Source organism: Equus quagga, chromosome 1 (genome assembly GCF_021613505.1).
Source record: "Equus quagga isolate Etosha38 chromosome 1, UCLA_HA_Equagga_1.0, whole genome shotgun sequence".
Taxonomy (NCBI): Eukaryota; Metazoa; Chordata; class Mammalia; order Perissodactyla; family Equidae; genus Equus; species Equus quagga.
In genome coordinates, this window is record NC_060267.1 from 141,662,721 (window position 1) to 141,686,473 (window position 23,753).

The window sequence follows — 23,753 nt, forward strand, 5'->3', positions numbered from 1 at the left end:
CTCCTCTTTTTGCTGAGGAAGACAGGCCCTGAGCTAACATCCATGCCCATTTTCCTCTACTGTATATGTGGGATGCCTGCCACAGCATGGCTTGACAAACACTGTGTAGGTCTGCACTCAGGATCCAAACTGGCAAACCCTGGGCCGCTGAAGCAGAACGTGCAAACTTAACCGCTAGGCCACCAGGCAGGCCCCCTGCCCGTGATATTCTTGTACTGTGCTCAGAACATGTATTAAGTTCCACCGGTTCTAGCAGACAAATGGAAACTTTCTGACTTATCATACAACAATGGTTACCTCTTTTGCCTCTAATTTGTTTTCTTTAAAACAAGAGATAAAAAGCAAGATATGAGAGAGGTCCACAGATCAGTGGAAACCGTCAGTTTAGTTCTACAGAGTGGAGTTTCTGACCCACCAAGTGCCTGGAAGCCCAAGAAGAAATCACTGAGCACAGGAGCAGTGCTGACCACCCTGTCATTCCCCTGCTGATTAGGTGAGAGCAAAGGGCCCTGACACTTTATCGCTGGGTTCCTTCATTTTTCTTCTGAACTTTGCCCCTAATTTCTTCACGGTTCTATTGTTTTTACTTGGAGGCTTTCCAGTGGTGACAGGGGCCCAGGTCGTTTTCAGGTTTTGAGGCTCTCAATATATTAAAAAATAAAGAAATCTCAGAGCAGGGTTATAAAACCTTTTAATTGTTAAATAAATACTTTAAATATTCATTTTTTAAAAAGTATTTGTTAAACACAAAATCTTTTAACACAAAAATATAAGATGATATGACTATATTAATTATACAATAATGAAAGAATTTATGAAAAATATCAAATTCATTGTATATAACCATTACTATTGTGGTCTGTTAATTGGATGCCAATTGAAAGTTACTTGATAGACATCTTTCAATCTTGTCTGTATATCTCTCAAACTACTTCCGCGCTCTCAGAGATGATGTTTTAACTTAAATTGGGGGGCATTTGTGAAGGTGGAATATGAGCCAAAGGACTCCCTTGGTCCTGTAATGACCCTTGTGGCAGATGCAGGCAGAGCCTTGCCTTATCCCCTCAGGACTCTCCACTTCTAATGGCCAGCAATTCATCTCATTGCCTGAGGGTGCCTCTAGTGGCAGGAGCCCTCCCTCCCTGCAGAAACGGGGCCCAGCAGTGCCAGAGAACTAACCTCCTCCAGCCAGTAGTCCTCAGCCAGCTCCCTTACCCATCAGGCAGGAAACTCTGAGGTGTCTTCTCCGCTGGCTCCCAGCATTGCTCAGTGTTGTTCAGTCCCTGCGACCCCCAGGACCTTCTTGATGACCCTCCCGTCATTGGCCGCCTTGCCTTCCCAGTCTCGCATCCTCACTCCCCTACCTGTGTTCCCTGCTCTCTTCCCAAATAAACTGCTTGTCCTCAAGTCCTTGTCTCAGATTCTGCTTCCGGGGAATTCACGCTAAGGCAGCCCTGTTTTTGGTTTCTGTTTTTCTGTTTGTTTGTTTGTTAGGGATTCACCCTATTAAAATATTTACCTCTCACACACTGGACTACTCAAAGAGAAAGTATTGGAGCTTACCAAATAATAGTAAACTAAATAAACCAAAACTATAACGTCAAATCAAGTCAAACACTTCTAAAACATTGCCATTTTCTATTTTGTCATGCAGATTAAAGGACTGTATTTCCTTTATAAGTCGCAGTTCATTTTCATCTATGGACTGAGGTTTACTAGACAATACTCAAATAGCAGAATAGTACTGCTACCGAGACCAAAGTGGGTTCCCTCCTGGCCAGTTAAATCGGACTCTCCACCAGAAGTAGTTGCCTCACAAAGTAAAGTATATTTGCAGCAAATAGGAGACCATGAGGAACCATTTCCAGAGTCGAGGTTTCGGGAACAAAGGGAAGCAGGGACTTTTATTTCAGATGGGAATGAATATTCAAAAAGGAGAGGTGGGTATTCACTTGTGCAGGCTCAGCTGGAAAACATGATTCCACATTCGCTGCTCGTTACAGTAAGAGGCCTAATCTCCTCCTGGAGAGATTTTAACGTTAAAAATGCAGCAAAGGTCACGGGTGTTGCTCTTGTGGTGAGGCTTGGTCTGGTTCCGGCTAGTTGGTGACTGCATCTCCATAACATAACAAAAGGGAAAAAACAATTTGGAAAAACAGTTAGCTTTTTCCAAAACTCCCCCTTCAGTTCCTCCGGGCAATTAGTCGGTGACAATACCTGTAGGGCATATTGAAAGAAGTCAGATGGTGGCATTACTGTTTATATCCAGGATGCATGAAAGAGGACTTGAAGTGATGTTCAGGGCCTTCCTGGGTTCAGAGCACTAACATTTGACATGGGTGGTGAGCAACAATTAGACACCAGGGCTTGGGGACTCAAGTTACATTCAGAACGTTTTGCTTGCTGTGAAAGAAGAAAGTAGATGCCAGCAACAAACTGTCCTATGATGCATGAGTTGTTACACGTGGGTTCAGTACCCATGAAGTGAGTACCCAAGAAGATTGTGTTACAGCACTCATCCCCAGGAAAATGGTAATTGGCAGCAGCCTCACATATGGGGCCATGAATGACTCCTCCTTCCTTCCCCTCCTTCCTCATGACCCTTCTGTCCCGGCTCCATGGGCTGCTCCCTAGTGCATGCTTTGCTTTCCTGTCTCTGTACATTTGCTCGTGTCTTCCTTCTTCTTCAATGCCTGTCAACTCCTCCAATCCCCTCCGCCACACAGGACCACATCTTCTCCTTTCATCAGGACCGGCTCAGATGTCACATCTGCCATCAATCCTCCCAGGAATCCCTCTAGCTTCAGTATTGATCCCTCCTCTTATCTCCTACAGCACATTTATTTTTCTTGCTCTAATTATTCTTTATCTTATAATTATATGTGCAAATGCCTTGCTCCTCTACACATGTGTGAATGGTCACCCGTGGGGTGGGGAATGTATGAAGAAAGGAATGTAGGAATTTTGAAAGTCATTAGACGAAACTGAAGTGTTTTTGGTTTTAGATTTTTCATCTGTCTTAACCTCGATTGTTTCTGGTGGATGGGGATGTGTAGAGGAGTAGAAAAATTCCAAGTAGAGGAAAGACACACACACGCACATGTGTGTGTGTCTGTGTGTGTAATCTCTAGGAAATTCAAAGTGAGCTAGTTCCTCTGGGGACAGAAACTGAGTGGTTGGGGGATATAGAGAGAGACAAACTTTTCACTGCCTGCTTTCTTAGAGTTTTCTACTTTTACACTAAGTGCCCGTGTTATCTATTCTAACATTTTTTTTCTAAATTAAAAGACATGTAAAAAGGAATTCAGTAATCTTTTGTCCTCTTACAAAGTCTGTATAACTGTGAAGTTCTGCTTCCTGTGTAGGCTGTAGAATATGCTTGGAAATCTCAGGAATTGTGCTGGTAGCAAGGTTACTCCTAATTGTCGGGAGATAATTCTGCATGGATCTTTTGTGTGTCTGCACATCTTCTGAGTAAAAGCACTGACATCCTTTGTTCTAAACTATCTTTTGCAGGATGTTTGTATAGCAAACAGCCTTGAAGATAGAGCTGGTTTCTCCCAATGGAGCAGAGGGCAGATCTGTTTTCTGACCAGGATAATAAAGATAATGTCTCCCTCAGGGATAAGCGTTGAGCAGGCTTGCTAACAACCACTTTAAAAGACCAGGGTTACCTAAACTCAGGGTTTCTTAGCTATGATGCAAACCCAGTGAGCGTGCAGAATCCACCTGGGCTGTTCTACATTGCCCCCATGAGATTTGGGGGGCAAGGAGAACTGACACCAACATGGGCTCACATTGATTGCTATGCAACGAGTAATGAAGTCCTCTGGCTCTGACCAAGAGTCTCTTGTCTTCTGCTGGCATCCATGAAACTGACAAGTTAACTTATTAGCTCACAGGTCTGGTAAAATGTCATACCCTTTGAGTTCTTGACACTAATAATACAGATTTTGATAGTTGAAGATACCTATCTTAATCAAAATCTAATATTTAGGATAAGCAATTCTCCTCAGGTGAGCAGTTTCATGGAGGAATTCCATTACTTCAATGGCTTTATTCCAGGAATATATTAGATACACGGAAGACATGGGAAAGACCTATTAGCCATTTGGTCTGTTCCCCACTAGGACAGGAAATTGAAATAACACTGGGAGACAAATTGTGTCCTTGGTTATTTGGCAGATGTCAAACGGTCATTTACTCCATGTTATAGTTTTCTAGTGAAAACACAGTGGAAATAAAACAACACTTTCCCCAGGATACTCAAAATACATATATGATATTTCATCTACTCTAACAAGTAGGTATTTGTATTCAACACTTACAGGGAGGGTGGAAACAGTTTACATATTTCTTTCCAGGAGGATGTGATAGGTCTTTTAGTATGTGAACATAAATTTCTGTTTTCATTCCTAGATATCAAAATGGGAAACATCACAAATTTTCGTTTAAGTCACCAGTCTAGGGTATTTTTGTTATAGCAGCCCAAACTGACTAAGACATCCATCTTTGACAAAAAAAGGGAGACACCTGAAACTCAAAATCACACAAAATAGATGGGGGTGGTACCCAGGGCAGTGAGGATAAGTAGAGATACTGGCAGGAGTGGAGAGGGCACACTCGTGGTTGCAGATCTCAGGGCCGGTGGATAGTCCAAGGTAAAGGGCTCGGGGGAGAGGATGCACAAAGCCAAATCCCAGCTAGAGGAGCAGCATGCAGAGGACGCAGGCAGAAGTGAAGTGGGCAGGGCTGAACGAGGACACACACAGACAAGCCATATATTTGCAGGAAGCAGTCTGCTCGAGAGCAGGGAGAGGAAAAGACCGCTCGCAGTGCTGTCCAGCTGCCTGTTTTTTGGCTAGGGAGAAGTAAAGGCTAAAACAATTCAGCCAGTCCATACTGAGCCATAAGACAAACTCCTTCCAGTCAGAAACCTGGACCCTGTCAACAGTTACTTCCTGCAAGCAGCTCATACGAGAGAGGGTGAGACTAAGAGATAAAACATGAGCTAGTCAGTGCTTTGAAAAGAAGTGAAAGGAAAAAAAAGGCATCAAAGATTGAAGGAAAAACTAGAAGCCATCCATGAAAGAATAGACACTAAAGAAAGCTCAGTAAGGGCCTCAGAGAGCAACAAAATTGAGTTTAAAAGGAATAGAGAGAGTAGGTTACAATTTTAAATAGGGAGATCACAGTAGGAGTCGTTGAGAAAATGACATTTTGAACAAAGTCTTAAAAGATGTGAAAGAGTTAGCCATGCTCTAGGGAAGAGTGTCCCAGGTAGAAGGAACAACAAATGCAAAGGGCCTGAGGTAGGAACAACAATTTTTTTTGGTGCATATATTGATAAGGGTGTTATCTCATTGTGAATTCTACATATATACATTCTAAACTCCTGTTTATCTTGTTTAATGCTTTTTGCTCTGAGTCTAGCCTTATTAAGATCATGATCTTGGCTTTATTTGAGTTTATATTTGCCTGGTGTGCCTTTGCGTATCCTTTTATTTTAAAACTCTTGAATTAATTTGTTTTAGGTGTGTCTCTTACATAGAGTATAGAGCTGAGTTTTAATTTACCCAGTTTGAACATCTGTGTTTGTCCACAAATGATTTAGGCATGTTTACAATAGTTTATAGAACAAATATGTTTGTCTTGGTGCTGTCATATTATTTTATGTTCTCAGTTCTTATCGTTCCTGACCTGTCATCAACGTGTGGCACAGCTCCTCCTTGATTCATGCTCTTCACTTGTTTTGGAGACACCCCCTCTTCCTATTCTCTTGGTTTAGCTCCCGTTTCGCTGGCCAGTCTTTCCCAAGCTCTTTTGCTGTTTTCTTCTCTTATCTCAACCTCTTACTTCTGGAGTTAAGGACCAGGGCTCAGTCCTTGGATCTCTTCTCTTCTCTAACTGCACCTGCTCCTCCGGTGAGCCTATCCAGTCTCGCAGCTTCAAATATCTTCTCTGTGCTGACAACTTGCAAATTCGGTACTTTTAGCTGTGACCTTTCTCTTCAATGCCAGAGGCCGATATTCCAACTCAGATTTCCAAAAGGCATCTCAAACCCAATGTGTCCAAGATAAGATTCCTGACTCTCCTTCACACCTGCTCCTCCCGCAGTCTTCCCTGGGGAACTCACTCTCAGTTAGTGACAATGCTATCGCTTGACTCCTCCTTTTCTCATACTTTACATCAAATATATCATCAATTCCTGAGAACTCTACCTTCAAAATTTTTCTAGAATTCAATTCCACTTCACTGCTACTACCCTTGTACAATCCATCTCTTGCCTCAATTATTGCAATAGTTAACTTCCATCCTTGTCCCTCTGCTGTGTATTCTCAACACAGACGCCTGAGAGATCCTGTTAAGATAGGAGTCAGATAACATCACTCATCTCCTCAGAATTCCCCCATGGCTTCCCGTTTCTCTCAGAATAAGAGCTAAATAAGGAAACCTATTAACAAAATTTACTATTGCGAAGAAAAAAATCACATGAATATCTCCATAGATGATGAAAAAGCATGCAAGAAGATTCAGCATTCATCTTTGGTAAGTAAAAAACCTTCAATAAAAAAGAATTAACGGATTCTTATTTAATGACGAAATATATTCATCTCAAACCCAAAGTCAAGCTCCCACTTGCTGAGTAAACACCAGAAGCATTTCTTTAATGTCAGAAACAAGGCAAGAAAGAAAGAGGGGAAAATTACAATTATTTTCAGATTATGTGACTGTAAACTTGGAAATCTTAAGGGAATCAACTGATATGAACTGTAAGAGATTTTATTCTGGGTGTAAAATTAATATACAGAAATGAATGTTCATATAACAGGTAACAATGAAATAGAAGCTATAATGGAAGAAAAGTTCTCATTTACACTAGTGATGAGAAAGGTAAACTACTTAGGAATAAACCTCATAAGAAATGGGTGAGGTTTATGTGAAGATCGCTGGGTATAGGGGTTGGAAGTCTAAAAATAACATCAGGCTCTCTAGTTAGATGCAATCACTTGAAATCGGGTAGGTGGAATTTAGGAAACCATCTTCCTGTGGCTTCTGGCCTTTCCACGGGAGAGGAAGGTTGTGGTTTCTTTGCAGCAAGTTCCAATATTTATTCTCAAGTTTTCTGGGTGTCAAGAAGCAGTAGTGGTTGTGGCAGCCTCTTGATCCTACTCTGAAATCCCTGGCTCACAGGTTTAGGTGTCCATTCCTTACATTCAGGCACTGACTGTGGCTCCAGTCCTGGCATGCACATATTTGATATTGGAAGTGGTTGCAGGAACCAGGCCCTTAAGATGGGAATCTGGGATTGGATCTGACCTGGATAGGTTTGAAGACAATGGTGACCTTGCCATGAGTGGAAAATGGGATACTACGAATCCAGGGCATGCAGTGGAAAGAGTTACGTAAATGATCACCTATGGGCCCTGGAACGAACAGTTTACAGAAAGTGAGGCTTCTGTGGCTGCTACACTAGACAGTTATGATGGGAATAAGGGATTCAAGAACTGTCGGAGTGGGTTGGCCTTTTCTGACTATATTGGAGAGTTTAAAGAAAGAAAAGGATATATTGTAAAAGTCCAAAAATACAGAAGTTAATTTCATATATGTTAATGGCGGCATTTAAAATCAGTATCGGAAAGATGGATTATTAAGTAAATGAGATCGAGCAAATGTCTAACACCAAGATACAAAGTAAAGTTGGATCTATTCTACTTAACTCACATCAAAACAAAATTTGTAATGGTCAAATTTTAAAAGAAAAAAGTAAAAGCATGAAATGTTAAGAAGAAACCATGAAAGGATTTTCAAAGTAATCTAAGAGAGGTGAAAGCCTTTCTAAGTATTATGCAACCTAGAAGTAGTAAGGAGGAAAAGAAAAGTTTGTAAAATTGACTAGTCAGATACGAAAAACATCTGCAAGGCCAAAAACAAAATAAAGAAGCAAATAAACAAAACAGCATAAGAAAAGTCAAAAGACCTGACAAATCGAGAAAAAGTTTTGAGAAGAATATCTAAGAAAAGGACTATTTTTACTCTTGTATAAAGCATTTCTATATCCAGTAGAAACTTGGGCAAAATATGTAAATAGATAATTCAAGGAAAATAAAATACAAATGTCTCTTCATTGCTCATAATAGGAGAAATACAAATTAAAACGCTTTTTCATCCATCAGATTGATAAATTCCAGTTCTAGCAAAATGGAGTAAGTCCACTACAGCCTATGCCCCCCACTAATTACTACTAAAACCTCTGGATGAAATATGAAAAACAACTTCCCAAGGACTCTGAAAAGTAAATAATAGCAGGTGGATTGGGTATGGAACTCAAAACTTAAAGAAAGACCAGTATGGTGGTGGTGAGATTCCCTTTTGTTTTTGTTTTTTTTTCTGCTTTACCTTGGCTTTGACTGGAGGGCAGGCTGAATTGGAGCTGCCTACCAGGCACTACCAGCAAAAAGTCCAGAGAAGCCTGACCATAACAGCCCCAGAGCCAGGAAAAAAAGCTGCTACAAGCTGGAGAAAGTGATAAAAACTCCTGATTGTTTTTCCTTCTCTCTCCTCTGTCCTGAGGCCAGTCCCAGTTACAAAGCTGCACTGCTACAATACAGTGACATGGATGACTGAGGCCCCCAGAGAAAACTTGTCCCTCTGGACAGAGGAAATGGGAAGAGGGACCCTTGTGCAAAGAGTATGGGGAGAATCCCTGTTACTTTTTTCTCTCTCTTTTCCCTCAACACTGCCCCGAGGGTAGCCCCAGTTGCACAGAACTACACAACAGATAGAAAGCGTCAACAAATAAGAGGCATAAACTGCAAGTGAAGCAATAAGTTTATTTGGGGTCTCAAGAATTGCAATACGGGAGACACAGATTGGGGTAGAAGCTCAAATGTGCTCCTATTATAGGAGAGGACTCAGGGTTTTTATGAGAGAAAGGGAGGCAGATGAGGTAAGTCGTATTACGGAAAAGTTCATTAGATGCTAGATGTGGTAAGGCTAGGCTTTACTTCATTTATTGGTTAGCGATTTGGTCATCAGCAAAGTCCAGTTTTATCAGTCCTCACAAAAAGGATATTCTTGTCCTTGCTGACTTCTTGGAATGTTGATGGTTTGGTCCAGTTGGAAGATAAAGAAAACAAGATGTGCAAGGCAATTCCTCTGAAATGACTTTTAATATGGCCCCACTCATGTCATCTTTCACAAAAGCACAGGAAACTCCAAGAGAACTCTATCTTTCTGGCCAAAAGAACTGGGAAAGGGGGGGGGTCCTGGGAGCCAGAGAATATGAAGGAAATCCCCAAAAAGAGGGAGGTGGGGAACGGAATCCCTAATTCTGTGTAGTGGTTTGTTATGCAGCAAAAGGTAACTGATACTGAACTCTATGTCGTTAACGCAGGTCTGCCCTTTGTGTTGTCCAACAAGTAATCTGTCATTCTTAACACAAAGTTTTAATTTGTTAATCGTGGAGACTGTCCATGTGAAAGACATTTTTTATATTTCCATTCAAATTTTATTTTTGCTAATCCTTCTGGCCATATAAATATCAGAAAATGAAGTTATCTGGAGGGATGACCATAAGTTCAAGGGATGAGAAGACAGGAAGACAGAAATTAAAAAAAAAAAACAAACGCTTAACGAATAATTAACCTATTGAAGCTCATAAACAATTTATCTTGATTTTCAGAAGAGAGAACTTCTGGACATACCCTTGCAGGACTTATTAAAAGATAACCACATGAGAATTGGTTAATAAAGTTGTGAGCTGCCATGACAGAGCGTCAGGGGTATAGAAAGAACAAGCAGTCCCTACCAAGTAATTAGGCTTCTGCTCCTTTCCCCTAGTGTGCTTCTCTCCTGTCTTGAACCTGGAAGACCCAGAGAAAGGGAGGGGGAGTGGAAGAGCAGACCAGGCTTCTCTGGCATTGCAGGACTTTGAGGCAGCCCTCTGGGCTGAGCAGGATGTATGGAGGGACAGAGGCTTCATTCATTGTTTTCTTTCACTCCTCTAAGAGTCATGGCTTGCCTACTGTGGATCTAAGGCTGTTTTAGGCACGGCGATATATCAGTGGACACAACTTACAAAAATCTCTGCCCTTGTGAAGTTTACATTCTAGGGAGAGACTGACAATAAACATAATAATATAAAACGTTAGGTGATGAATGCTGTGGAAAAAAGAAACAGGAGAGCAGGTAAGAGAGATGGCGGGGTGGGGAGGAGAGCAGGTATTAAATAAGATGGTCAGAAAGGGCCTCATGTGAGAAGGTGGGATTCAATTTCCTTGAGGGAGACGAGGAAGTAAACCACCTCCACAATTAACAAAGAGCTTTCTAGGCAGAGGGAACAGCCAGGACTGCAATGACCCCAGGCGGGAAGTGAGAGGATGTCTGATGAGTTCCAGGAAAAGCAAGGAGATCAATGGGGCTGGTGCGGACAAAAGAGAAAAGTGAAAGAGGTTTTCAGACAGGTAAGCGGGGCGGGGCTGAGGACCCTAGAGACCTCGGTAAGGAATTCGGCTTTATTGGATGGGAGGTTTTAACAAGAAATAGGATTTGGGTTTTTCACTAGCTGAAAGTGAGTTACAACTAAAATGAGACTTGTTCTTATATGTGGAAGTGACAAGAAAATTGTATTCTGGACCTTAAGGGACGGAAAACGGAGAAACACGAAGATGCATATTGTTTTCCCAGCCGCTCTTCTAGGCGCCACCCCCTCTCGGTGCGCCAGCCCAGCGAGGCCCCGCCTCCCCCACTTTGGCCCCGCCCACTCGGAGCGACAGTCCAGCGAGGCCCCGCCTCCCCAACCGTGGCCCCGCCCCCACTTGGAGTGACAGCCCATAAGGCACGCCTCTCCCTTCTCCGGCTCCGCTCCCACTCCAGGCGACAGCCCAGCTAGGTCCGTCTCTCGTTTCTCCGGAACCGTCCCTGTCGCATCCCGTGCCCGTTCCGCTAGGCCCCGCTCCCGCTCAGTGCGACACTGCGCTTGGGCCCCGCCTCCCCCGCCACGGTCCCGCCCCCGCCCCCGCCCGCGCGCTGTCACGTTATCGCGCCCCGCAGGCCCCGGCCCGCCCCCTGTCGAGCGTCCGCTGGCCCGGCCTCCGGGTCTCGCCGGCTCTCGGACCCGCCCCCGAAGACGTGGAGCGCCGCGGCGCCTGGTGAGTGGGCCCGGGGGACGCCCGACCCTTTCACATTCCCCGGCCCAGAGCCTGGTTTCTTGCGGGTGCCTGAGCCCGGGCTAACTGCTGGGGGCGGGACGCCTCCTGGGACTCCTCCCGGCCGGCGCCCTTCCTTCCCAGGGTACCTCCCGGTGCTGGCAATCCCAGGAATGGGGAAGTGGGACCGGGATGGGCGCAGAGGTTCGAGCTGTTCAGGTGGGAGAGGGAGGAGTAAAGGTGATGGGGGGAATGCTAGTCGCGGGTGGGGTCTAGGGGGAGCCGAGGTTTGGGGAGGGTATGTGGTCTGGAGGTGGCGGGTTGAGTGATGGGAGAGATGTGGTAAGGCCGAAACCTGGGGCTGGTGGAGTCAGGATCGGGGCGGGGGGGTTTGGGGGAGCTTCGGAGCTATGGGGAGGGAGGTCGTGAGTGGGGGTGGAGGTGGCGGCGAAACACAGTGAAGGGCGTTTTTTGGAAGGACCAGCACAGCAGAGGCCCATGATTCACGCTTCCCTTGACACTCCGGGGAGCAGGGAAGGTTAGGGTGCCTCCGAACGGGTGTGGCCGGAGCGAGCTTGCGGGGTAACGCTCTATCTCACATCAGGGGGAATGGATTTCCAGTCTTTTGACTGGGACACATGTACAGTTTAAGTAATAGATGCAAGTCAGGGGCAGTGCCTGGGACACTGGAGAAATGTGGTTGGAATGGGGTTCGCCTCCTATAGGCTGCTTCTAATTTTCCTGGTGCCTTCACAGCGCCAGCGTTAGTGTGCGCTGTCTTGTGTAAAGCCCTATTCCCGCAGCCGAGACAGGGTATGGAGGTCCCAGACTTAAAAAGTACAGTTGAGATTTATTCAGACTCAAAACACAGTTGTATCGCATTTGCTTAAATCCTGCAGAGTTTTAATTTTTAAAAATCTAATCCTGTGGGGTTTAAAAAAATTAAGTATTATCTGATTACTTTCAATTTAGATTCACACTAACCTAGAGCACTAGACGTTTTGTAAGGGCCGTTCTGTGAGTATGATAAACACTTTTATATTAACTGTGGAAGGTAGATCATAGGTATTCTGACCAGCCGTAGCTGAAAGTATCATAGAATTGCAGATGAAGAATGAAATTTCAAAGCTCTAAAATAATGGAAAGAGGTAGAAAAGGCCTGGTAAATTGGAGTGTGTGTGCACTGGATTTTAAAAAAATCCAGTGAAACTTTTTTTTCATTGTAGAAAACTTGGAAGATAGAAAAGTATAAGGATGAAAATTGAAACCCATGTAATTTCACCAATCATCCTCACAGTTTGATGCAGTTCTTTTAAATTCCCTTTGTAATTTTTGTGTATTGAAAGGTACATATTGCATAACTGGGGTCATATTGTTATATTACTTTGTATTTTGCTTTTTTCCCCCTGCTCAATATTTTCTTGCTTAGCATTTTCCTGGATCATTAAAAATTCTCCTTAAACATCGTTTTACAATAGTTCATTCTTTTATCCCATATTAGAGTTTCAGCTATGTGTCAAGTCCTGTGCTTGAGGTGAGATTCAGTTTTGCTCCAGGTACATACACTTCTCAAGTGCTTAAATGGCAGCTGGGGGAGACTTTATCAGCCTGTCCTCATCTGCTAGACATTTAAAATGTCTCTAGTTTTTTGCTTTTATAAACAATAAAATCTTTGTTTTTGAGGGTTATCAGCTCAGAATAAGTGTAGTGTCATGTGAGTCCAAAGCTATTATTTTTAATGTATATGGGTTTTTGTGTGTGTGTGTGTTAGAGAATAGGGAATCTTTTTGGATGGGAATCTTTTTGTGTGTGTGTATGGAAGATTAGCCCTGAGCTAACATCCGCCACCAGTCCTCCTCTTTTTCCTGAGGAAGATTGACCCTGAGCTAACATCCACACTCATCTTCCTCTAACTTATATGTGGGATGCCTGTCACAGGACGCCTTGATAAGTGGTGGTAGGTCCGTGCCGGAATCTGGACCAGTGAATGTGGGGCCACCAGAACCAGCGGGAGAACTTAACGCTCCTTCACCGGCCAGACTGGGGCAATCTTTTTTTTACCTTTTTGTTTTGAAATAATTTTAGGTTTACAAAAAAGTTGCAAAAATAGTACAGAGTTCCCGTTTGCCCTTCACCTAGCTTCCCCAAAACTTAACATCTTAAGTAACCATGGTATAATTTCTGAAACCAGGAAATTTACATTGGTACAGTTCTATTAAGTTGCTTATTGACCATATTCAGATTTCACTAATTGTCCTGCTAATGTCCAAGTTCCAGTCCAGGATCCTACATTGCATTTAGTGTTAAATGACCTCCTTTAATCTGGGCGCCATCCTAAATAGGATGACCTGGTGCAGACTTGTGAAGTAGAGCAAGCCTGTTAGAAAGCATACATCTTCCCTAACTGCGTATCCAAAACCCTGCATCTTAGAAGAGCACATTTGTCTTCCTTTGCAGTATAAGTAGACTACTGTTGCGTTAAATTATGTCATCAATAAGGTGCCTTTTTAACCTGTTATACATCATTTCTAAATCATCGAGGAGTTACAGAATAGAAGGAGTGATCCAAGCAATCCATGCTCATTACTCCTTTTATTAGGCTATGAATTGGCAATGGGAATATCTCAAAAGCAGAAAGCCAAATGCTGATTCCTGTCTCTGCATATTTTGGAGGAAAGGGTAATGACTTGGTTTAGCGTGACCAGCTTGTCACACTTTTAAAACCCCTTGGTGCAGGGCAACCTCTCCTCCACCCCTCTAGCATTTGTTCTAAGAAATCACAGTACATTTCAGACATTATGCCAGCCAAAAGAAACAAAATCTTGGCAGTATCTGGGGGAACAAGAGTAGACAGAAAGCATGAGTGAGAGGAGGACATATTTTGGTTTCGCCTCACTGGGCAGTCCATGGCAAGACTCAGTTGGGTGATTCTGTGCAGAAGTGGCCTTCCGTCCATGCAGCATCTAGTCAGGCCTGTGCCTGGCTGCTGTGGCCAGGCTTCTTCAGTATGCCGTGTCTCATCTCTCCTCCATCTTTCTGTGGAGTCCTGAGGCCACGAGGTTCCCAGATAGATCCTCCGCGAATGGGCCTCACCAACTTCCCTACGTGGTTAGTGTCACTGAGAACCTCTCTAGTGGGGTGGGTGCTATGTAAAAGCCGCATGAATCTAATTTCTTTGTAGGTCTCTCTTTGGCCCTGTATGCAGTTCAACCCATGATAAAGAACAGAATTTGGGATGGCTGTCTACTGATCCTGTGCCCCAGGGCTTATGTAGAACCTGGCTACTCTGTGCCTTATAGTCATTCCTGGCTGCTGTCCTGGCTGACAGTCTGGATAAAAGAGGGAACTTGGCTGTGGTAGCAGAAATCATTCTACCTTGTAGTGTCCAATAAGTCTGTATGTGTTGAATCATTGCATATTTTTAGATTGGCCCCAACTGGAACCATAAAGCCCTCTTCTGTACCTACACTTAAAGCCCTCATGTCCCCCCGTCTGGTATCTTGGTCTCACGTACTAGTATAAGTGTGCATGGTGATGGCAGAGCAAGCTCCTGTTAAGATCCTCTGGTAAAAGTAGATTGCAGAACTCAGCTGAAGCCAAGGCTGCCATGAGGCTTCTTAATTTCACCACCTTACACTTGGTATTCATGCCATTGGGCCAGCCAAGGGGGAGAAGTGGGGTTAGAGGAGGCCTGGATTCCACTGACCAGTGAACTGCAACATTGAAAATCTGCCTTACCTGCACCCTCCTGCATGCGGAACACAGAGGGCGGGCAACCCCAAGGAGAGGGCAGCCCCAGAGGGGTGATTGTCCAGTGACAAGTTCCCTGAGCAGGGGAGTCACACTTTGCGTTTTTTACCTCACAATGTGTTATGAGATGTTCTCCCTGTTTGTATAGTTGGATCTGTATCCTAGTAGGAATGCTTCTATTATAAAGTTGTGTCTTACTTTATTTAGCCAATCTGTTGTTGGACTTTCAGGTTGTAAGTTGTTTCTTTCCTGTAAGTAAGCAGGTAAATAAGCAAATAAGTACAGCTATAATGAACTTCTGTATACAAATTTGGTTTAATTATCTTCTTGGGATAAATTCCAAAAATAAATAAGAAGGAAAGAAAGGAAAAAGGAAAACCATAATGAACTTCTTCTATATGCATATTTGATTTTATTATCTTCTTGGCATAAATTCCTAGAAATACCATTGTTATGTTGAATGGTATGAGTTTTTAATGTTACTTTTCATATTGCCACTCTGCTTTCTGCAAAGGTGGTATCAAAATGACAACATCTGTCAGCAGTGTGTGGAAATGCCTGATTTCCTACACCTATGCCAGAACGGGGTTTTGTCCATCTTTCAACTTTGGCAAATCTGCAAAGGGAAAAGTGTCTCATTGTTACATTGCATTTCTTTTGTTAGTAACTTTGAACATCTTCTCAAATGTATCCTGGCCACTTGTATTTGTTCTTGTGTGACTTGTGATTTCAGTTTTTTGAAATTTTTTTTGTTGATTTGTAAGAACCTCTTGTATAGCAGAGATAGTGACCCCCCCTTTTTTTTTTGGTGAGGAAGATTGGCCCTAAGCAAACATCTGTGCCAGTCTTCCCCCATTTTGTATGTGGGATGTTGCCACATATGGCTTGATGAGCGGTGAGTAGGTTCCCGCCTGGGATCCAAACCTGAGAACCCAGGGCTGCTGAAGCAGAGCAAACGAACTTAACCACTATGCCACCAGGCTGACCCCAGGGATAGAGACACTTTCCTCTGCAATACATTGGAAATCTTGTTATGGTTGTACATTGAGTAATGAAAGGCATGTAGCATCTCAAATGAGAATAAATCAATGAGCAAATATTTATTGTGAATTTCTAGATAGTGCTCATATACATGTTTAGAACTGAAACCTGCTTGTAGTGTCTCAGAAAGATTGTTTTTTGGTCTGGAAATTGTGAATAAGATGGGCCTTTTATTGGTCACATCAGGCAATGCATAAATGCTAACAAACTGTGACCTTTGTTGCATGGCCACGCATGCTCTACTGAACGCTTTATTGTTCCCTTAACCTAACCATTCTTTCCTCCTTTGGTATTTCTTCACTCACAATCCGTTCTTCCCATGTCTTAGGTTGGAAACCTTGGAGTCATCCATGTGTCTTTTCCAAGTTGAAGGCTGTCTGGTTCTCAGCCTCCCTTCCCAGAAAGTTAATTCCCCCTCTTCAGGCTGCCCCTCCCTCTTGGGTTATTGCTCTTGTACTTAGCCCGTGTGTTAGAATGATTTGATTAACACCTGCTTCTGCTCTTACAATGACCTCAAAAGCAAGAGGTAGAACTTATTTACGTTTGTACTTTCAGATTCTCTGACGACTTGGCTCATAAATGATAAATGTTTGTTGTATTTGATATTTCCATCTGAAAAGTGATGATGCTAAGCCTCTATAGTCTACTGGTAGATTAACATTTTTTCCAAAATTTCTGTTATAAAAAATTTCAGAAGTTTTGGGGAGTTGAAAGAATACCGTGAAGAACATGCGTATTCTTGCCTCTTAGTTTTGCCTGTTGAGATTCATATCACTCTGACACACAACTAATACTCTGCTCAGAAACCCATAGTGACTTCTTACTGGCCAAAGGTTAGATGTAAAGTGTAGCCTTTGTTATCCTTACATGGTCACAGCTTGCACAGTTTTGCCCCTCTGGTTTGGTCAGGTCATTCTCATTTTTCTTCTCTTATGCTGTCTTTACTCTTGCTTCACTGACTTTACATGTGTTATTTCCCAGTGTAGACCATGCTTCTCTCTTTGTTTGATCCAAATCTTGTACACATTAGGTGTTCTGAGTTCCCGTAGCTCTGATTGCTCTCTGTTATTCTTTCATTCTGTATAATTCCGGGCCACATTATTAGGTATTTGGAGGTGAGCTCCAGGTCCTACTTTGATCTGATTTCCTTCATAGAGCCTAGCATGCTGACACTTGATTTGGCTGGTATCTTTAAATAGCATTCCTGATGTATTTGTAGTATAATTTGAATCCAGCATTGATTTAGAATACCTGTGTTGCCCCATACAAACCTTATACTCTGTTAGAGAAAAACAAAAACTGACCAGTCCAAGCCAGACAGCCTGGCTCTGCTTCATCAGCTTGCTGCAAGATGGTGATTTCCCTAAAGGAAGGAAAGATGTTCTGTGGTGTTGGTTGCTCCTTTTGTGATTGTTCCCAAGAATTGATTTGCACTTGTGCTTTGGAGTCATTAAAACTTCCATCAAGTACTAAGTTAGAGTAAATAAGTCTAAAGTCTGAAAATTACCCCTGTTGAGAATCACTGTTAGAGTCACGTGAGAAACATTTTAGAGAAAGGCCACAGGCCTTAGTAATGATGCCTTTTGTGGGTCTCCAACATTTTTCAAGCTTGTGTCGACGAAAATAATCCATAACCAATCTATAAATGAAAATTTGGGTGAGTTTATTCTGAGCTTAAATCTGAGGATTATAACCCGGGGCCTTTCTTCCCGAAGGAAGAAAGGGCACCAAAGAAGTGGGGTGCACAGAGTGGTTATATACCCCCAGAGAGGATGTTTCACATAGGATTGAAATGTCCCTTTTACGATAGTCGTGAGACTGCTCTGTCGGCACAGCGATTGATGGAAACAGCAGGTAGGTCTTCTGTTTCAGTGAACACAGCAGGGTGGCAGTCTGTTGTCTCCAGCTGAGTGGTCACAGGTGAGCTGGGTGGTCAAAGGTGATTGCAGCAATCAGTTCCTAGCCTAAGGAAAAATGCTTATCCCTAAGGAAATGCTAATGTGGGGGGAAGTTGCACCTTTATCTCAGGGGCCTTTGTTCTGGCCATAGGAAATGTCTAAGCAGATATGCAATGCGTGCTCAATAGCCACAGTCAGGCCCTTTTGGAAAAAACAAAGTCAGGCCGAATTAGGTTTATACCAAATGGCTTCCTCATATACTCCAATATCCTATTGCTTGCCATTTTTATTTGTCACTTGGGAATGGAGATAAAGATGATATCCTTGAGAGAGAGAAACCAGGAAAGCAAGCTGGTGCTGGGAGATCAGCTCCATGCTGAAACATGCGATTGGCCTGTGCCGGTTCCCTGCTCATAATGAATTGGCGACTCCCATTGTTCACTGGACAAAGCCCAGTTCCCTTGCTCCCAGGGGCCCTGGTTAGATTCTAGCTCACTCCCATCCTCATTTCCTCCATGCATAGTTAATGCTTCAGCCATACCAAACTACTTGTATTGTTCTGAGCCTGTTGGCTATTTTCCATCATTATTTTTTAGGGGATACTATTTCCTCTATTTAGAATGCCATCGATTGTCTGTCTGGCAAACTAATTCATTTTCCTAAATCCTGTTCAGGTGTCACATCCTTTGTAAATACTCTTTTACTCCTCCTGTGTGAGAGCACATTTGACACTGCTGTCCTTCACTTACCTGGATGTCCCCCCTGCTGTATTCTGAGCTGGTTACGGAAAAGGATGATGTTCTGTTGGTCTTAATACAGGACCTAGCTAGCACAGGTGCTTTGAACCATTGGTTGAGCCTGCCATATAACCCATGTGGATCATGAGAAATTTTCTTTTATCTTGGAGCCAGAATTAGGTGTAATTAAGAGAGATGCAAATATAGTCCATATTTTTCTCTTTTCCATAATAACCTATGTTTGCTTTTTATTTTTTTAAATTTTCAGCAAGTTTGTCAAAGATGAAAGTGACCTTATCAGCTTTGGATACTTTCGAGAGTTCTTTCACACCTTTGGTAGTCATAGAGCTTGCGCAGGATGTCAAAGAAGAAACCAAAGAATGGCTGAAAAATAGAATTATCGCTAAAAAGAAAGATGGAGGTGAGTAAAATAAATAATACTCAGACTTAATCACGCTCAGTGACTACAAATGTATTTTCAAATGTGTTTTACAGTTTTTTTCACTGATATATTTTTAAAATTAATGTCCATTTCTTGGCTCTTTGTAATTTATCTAGGACTTGAAAGGAGCTATTAAATCGGCATTAGACTGTAAGCAACATGAGTGATTTTGTTCACAGCTGTAAACTCTGCTGAGCACAGAGCCTGGTGCATAGTAGGTGTTTAATAAATATTTATCAAATGAATGAAGAAGTATCTATTGAGTGTTCTTTGTGTGTCAGTTATGGTGCTAAGGGAGAGGGAAAGCCAGTCTGCCCGCAAGGGTGTTACCGTCAGGGTAAGGAGACTGAGTGTTAGTGCGTGGAAATTGAAGTGACAGAAAAAAAAAGTGAAAGAGCTGGCACAAAGCAGTGCATGATACTTGTAAGTGAATCGTATGCTTATTTGCTATAAAAATAGAGAGAAGGAAGAGGTGACACTTTGGTGATGCTTTTTGGGCTGGCAAGGGATGACTTTAAAGAAGAAGCCAAAGTTTAACCTTCTGAAGGGCGGGAAGGGGTCTAGATTTGGGTGAGAGGACAAACATTTTATATGAGCAGACATTTCATGAAAGTACATAAAACAACATCTAAAACTTCAGTGTGTCTCCACACACTGGACCAAACTTAGGTTCTTTTTAAAAAAGATTTTTGAGGGGCCAGCCTGGTGGTGTAGAGCACTCTGCTTGGGTGGCCTGGGGTTCGCAGGTTGGATTCTGGGCACGGACCTGTGTACTCTTCATCAGGCCATGCTATGGTGGCATCCCACATACAAAATAGAGGAAGCTTGGCGCAGAAATTAGCTCAGTGACAATCTTCCTCAAGCAAAAAGAACAAAAAAAAGGATTTTGGCTGTAAACTGAAATACTTTCCTAAAAATAGAACTTTGAATCAAAGTGGAATTTTTAATTTTTTTAAAAAGAATTGACCCAAAAGAAACTTAAAAACAAGTATACCTACTTGCTGAACTCTGAGACGTTTTGCTGGACCAGAGTTCCTTCTTTAAAATTCCTGTGGCGTAAGAACACTTTCAGTGTCTTAGACTGAGAGAGTCCAGTGTATCCTAGGCTGCTTCTCTGCTCATTCTGTGGCTTTAGCAGGACACACAAGGATGGGGAGGGCATCAACATCTCCCTACACTGCAGGACAGTCATAAAAGAACATTCCAAAAAAAGTCTTCTGCATCTTTCAGGCAAAGGTAGTGGATTTAACATGCGTGTTTATTTTTATTCTCTTCCAAATTCCTATTAAAGTGACAAAAGATTTTTTTTTAAAGATGTAAATCCACACTGACAAAGAAGAAAGGAGAAGATATAACAGCAGCACCAATTGAAAGCTAGAAAATAAGTGGATGAGTTGTAAAGAACTTCTCAGACTTGAGAAAGCCAAAGCTGCAGCTGGCAGGAACGAAAATTGAGATGAGATTTGGTTTACACTGCAACATACTCCTAAAGACTCGGGAATCAGTGACTCTTGGGGGAGGTGGAAATAAAAGTGGTACTAAGCAAAAAAAAGGAATTTGCTGAAATCTATTTAAGAAATAGTTAGGGGCTGGCCCGGTGGCGCAGTGGTTAAGTGCGCATGTTCTGCTTCATCAGAGCGGGGTGCGCCGGTTTGGATCCTGGGTGCGGGCATGGCACCACTTGTCAAGCCATGCTGTGGCAGGCGTCCCACATATAAAGCAGAGGAAGATGGGCACAGATGTTAGCTCAGGGCCAGTCTTCCTCAGTAAAAAGAGGAGGATTGGCAGCAGATGTTAGCTCAGGGCTAATCTTCCTCAAAAAAAAAGGAAAGAAATAGTTAGATCCTCAGATCCCTTCCAGGTTCTGCCACCCCAGCAGAAGGCTCTGCTTATTATTCTCTCAGAGGGTCAGATGCATGGATTTTGGTGTGGGGGTTCTGTGCACAGTTGAAAACAGAAAATAGGGTACTTAAAATAGGGTGATAACTGAATATTGTCACCCCTATCCTCCACCCCACCAATCTCACATCTAATTTAGTTTCCAAAATGTTAGCAGCTAGATTCGCATCTAGGGAAGGAGGTTGGATAATCTTTCTTTGGGGAATCTGACCAACTCAAGACAGAATAACCAAAGGTGCAGAAATCAGAGAGTTGCCCATGGAAATGACCTGGCCAGACTACCTTGTGTTAAAGGCGTTCTTTGATGAGCGCCGTCTGAACCTTCAGAACTTCTGTTTAGCTTCTTAGAAGCCCTTTGTTGAACAGGAGCCTACAACGAAAGATCACGAGGCATCTGAGGAGAGCCCCTACCATGAAAGAGAAAGCTAAAACCAAACAACAGACAAAAGAAGCAAACTACACAGGAGGGGAAAACCAAAAGAGAATTAAAACTCACTTCTCAGAGTTATGAGAAGATAGAACATCTATCCATCAAGAGTCGGATATTATAAAATAATCATTTAGGAAAAAAAGCACCTCTTATAAAATGAAAATTTGAAAGCAACACTTAAACTCAGTAAAAGAATTAGAAGATAATTTTGGCAAAAACCTCCAAGAAAGTAGAGCAAAAACGTAAAGAATTGGAAAATATGAGAGAAAAAATAAGGAAAATAGAAAACTAGTCCAGAGGGTACACATCTGAATAAAAGGAGTTCTGGAAAGGGAACAGAGAAAAAGGAGAAGAAATCACCCAAGAAAATCTCCAGGCTGATGCCACCGTTTTTCAGATTGAAAGGGCCCACTCAGTGCCCAGCACTGTGGGTGAAAATCGCGCATCATTGGAAAGTTTCAGACCTCTGGGGACGGAGTTTCTTTCAGGAAAAAGATAATAGGTCAAATATAAAAGATCAGACTTCTTAACAGAAACCTTGGAAATGAGAAGTCAGTGGTGTAACATCTTCATTTCTGAAGGAAAATGGTTTCAATCTAGAATTTTGAACCCATCCAGCTGCCAACAAGGTGTGAGGGCAGAGCAAAGCGAGATTTCACTAAGATGCTGATGTTGATAGGATTTCTCTTGTGTCAGTGAGTTGAGAGAAGACTTAAACATTGGCAGAAAGCTTGGGGGATTGACTTACCAGTAAATACGTAACAAACTAAGCAAATGGTGGAATAAGACAGTTAACAGTTTAGAGGGAAAAGGAAAGTTGTAGGAAAGGAAAATCACAGCGTACTGTAAGGCTCAGTTATAAATAACATGTCATAATAATGAAAAGGATGATATAACTAGATTGTGAGATTGGGGCGATGGGAATGGTAGATGGAGATGCTGAAGGTGGGCAGAAAAGAGCTAAATCCTCATTTGCCAAGGCTTAAAACTGAAAAGTGAAGAAATAGCTCTATAGGCATGTTGTTTGGTGACATGACAACAAGTAATGGGAAGTTGTTATTGCTGAACAATTTGAAAGTCGTTGCCTCTGGGAAGGTAAAGTGGCGGAAGGGAGATGGGGACTGCACCTTTTCAAAATGAGATATTGACAAATGGTTCTGTGTGAAGGTTACACCAATTTATACTCCCCTGGAAATGTCTGAGTACCTTTCCCCACACCCTCACTGTGTCAGTTTGGGTCTTCTCAGCAAGAGATGCCAAGATGGGATTTGATGCACAAGAGGTTTATTGAGGGAAACGTTTGTAGAAAGGTGAAGGGGGAGGGAGGAGGAGTAGACAGAGAGAGCCTGCAGACTGTGGTATAGGTCTGACACTTGTGAAAGGAGAGGAAAGGAAGGAGGCTTGAACAGGACAGTTCTGAGAAAGGATGAGCCAGGCCCAGCATTGCCCTTTAGAGGAAACCTGTGTTGAGCAGGAATGGCCTTATTCCAGTGTCCCCTGCATGCTCAGCCAATGAGCGGGAGCAGCTAGGGGAGTATGGTGTAAGTGTGAAGGTGCTGTATTCAAAGGAGGCAGGCGTCAGTCAGCTCTGCTCCTCGCCTCAGATTCTGTTGAAGGGAGATCTGGATGGAGTGGGGCACTTCCATGGCTACTAAGCACACCAACCTATTGGTTATCAAACTTTTGATCTTTGCAGTGTGAGAAGTGAAAAATATCATATTAGTGTCGTTTTTGCACTTACCTTACTATGAATGAAGTTAAGGATTTTATATTTAAGAGCTGTTTGTATTTTCTGTACAATCATGCATCGCTTCCTGACGGGGATACGTTCTGAGAAACGCGTCGTTAAATGATTTTGTCATTGTGCGAACATCAGAGTGTGCTTACACAAACCTGGGTGGTATAGCCTACTACACACCTAGACTATCTAGTACTAATTTTATGGAACCACTGTCCTGTGTGTGGTCTATTGTTAACCGAAATGTCATTATGCAGCACCTGACTATAAACTGAATATATCTTTTATTTTTTATTAAAGACTTCAATACCTCTATTGTAAATTACCTAAATAGTAGTGCCATAAAACATTAATCTTAATATATTAATCCATTTGGCAAGTGAAATATAAATTCTGCTCGTTATCCTGTTACCATCAAATTAGTATTTTAATAATGCTTGTGAATGCTCTCTAGAGGGTAGATAGTAAAGAAATATTTGTACCTTAAAAAATTTGATCTAGGTAGAAATAAAAAACTAGAAAAATGCTTTTTCTCCATAGTCTTTTAAGTAATTATTACATATATAATAATATCAAATTACAACATCTACTCTTTTTTGTTGTTGTTGCTGAGGAAGATTCGCCTTCAGCTAACATCTGTTGCCAATCTTCCTCTTGTTTTGCTTGAG

The 23,753-nt window shown here is 42.5% G+C and overlaps 1 protein-coding gene across 3 annotated transcripts in view; it reads left to right on the forward strand.

The window, feature by feature from the left end:
* The first annotated feature begins 11,070 nt into the window (after positions 1 to 11,070).
* The window catches only part of ANO10 (anoctamin 10), a 216,651-nt gene continuing 203,968 nt past the window's right edge, over positions 11,071 to 23,753 (forward strand). The window contains exons 1-2 of one of the 3 annotated variants that reach the window (XM_046681876.1): positions 11,071 to 11,153; positions 18,845 to 18,997. In XM_046681876.1, the coding sequence (XP_046537832.1) occupies positions 18,859 to 18,997 (139 nt within the window). In that variant the 5' untranslated portion in view covers positions 11,071 to 11,153; positions 18,845 to 18,858. Of the gene's footprint in view, positions 11,154 to 11,241; positions 11,370 to 18,844; positions 18,998 to 23,753 lie in introns of those variants that run through there. The other 2 variants (XM_046681861.1, XM_046681867.1) reach the window with 2 other exon arrangements.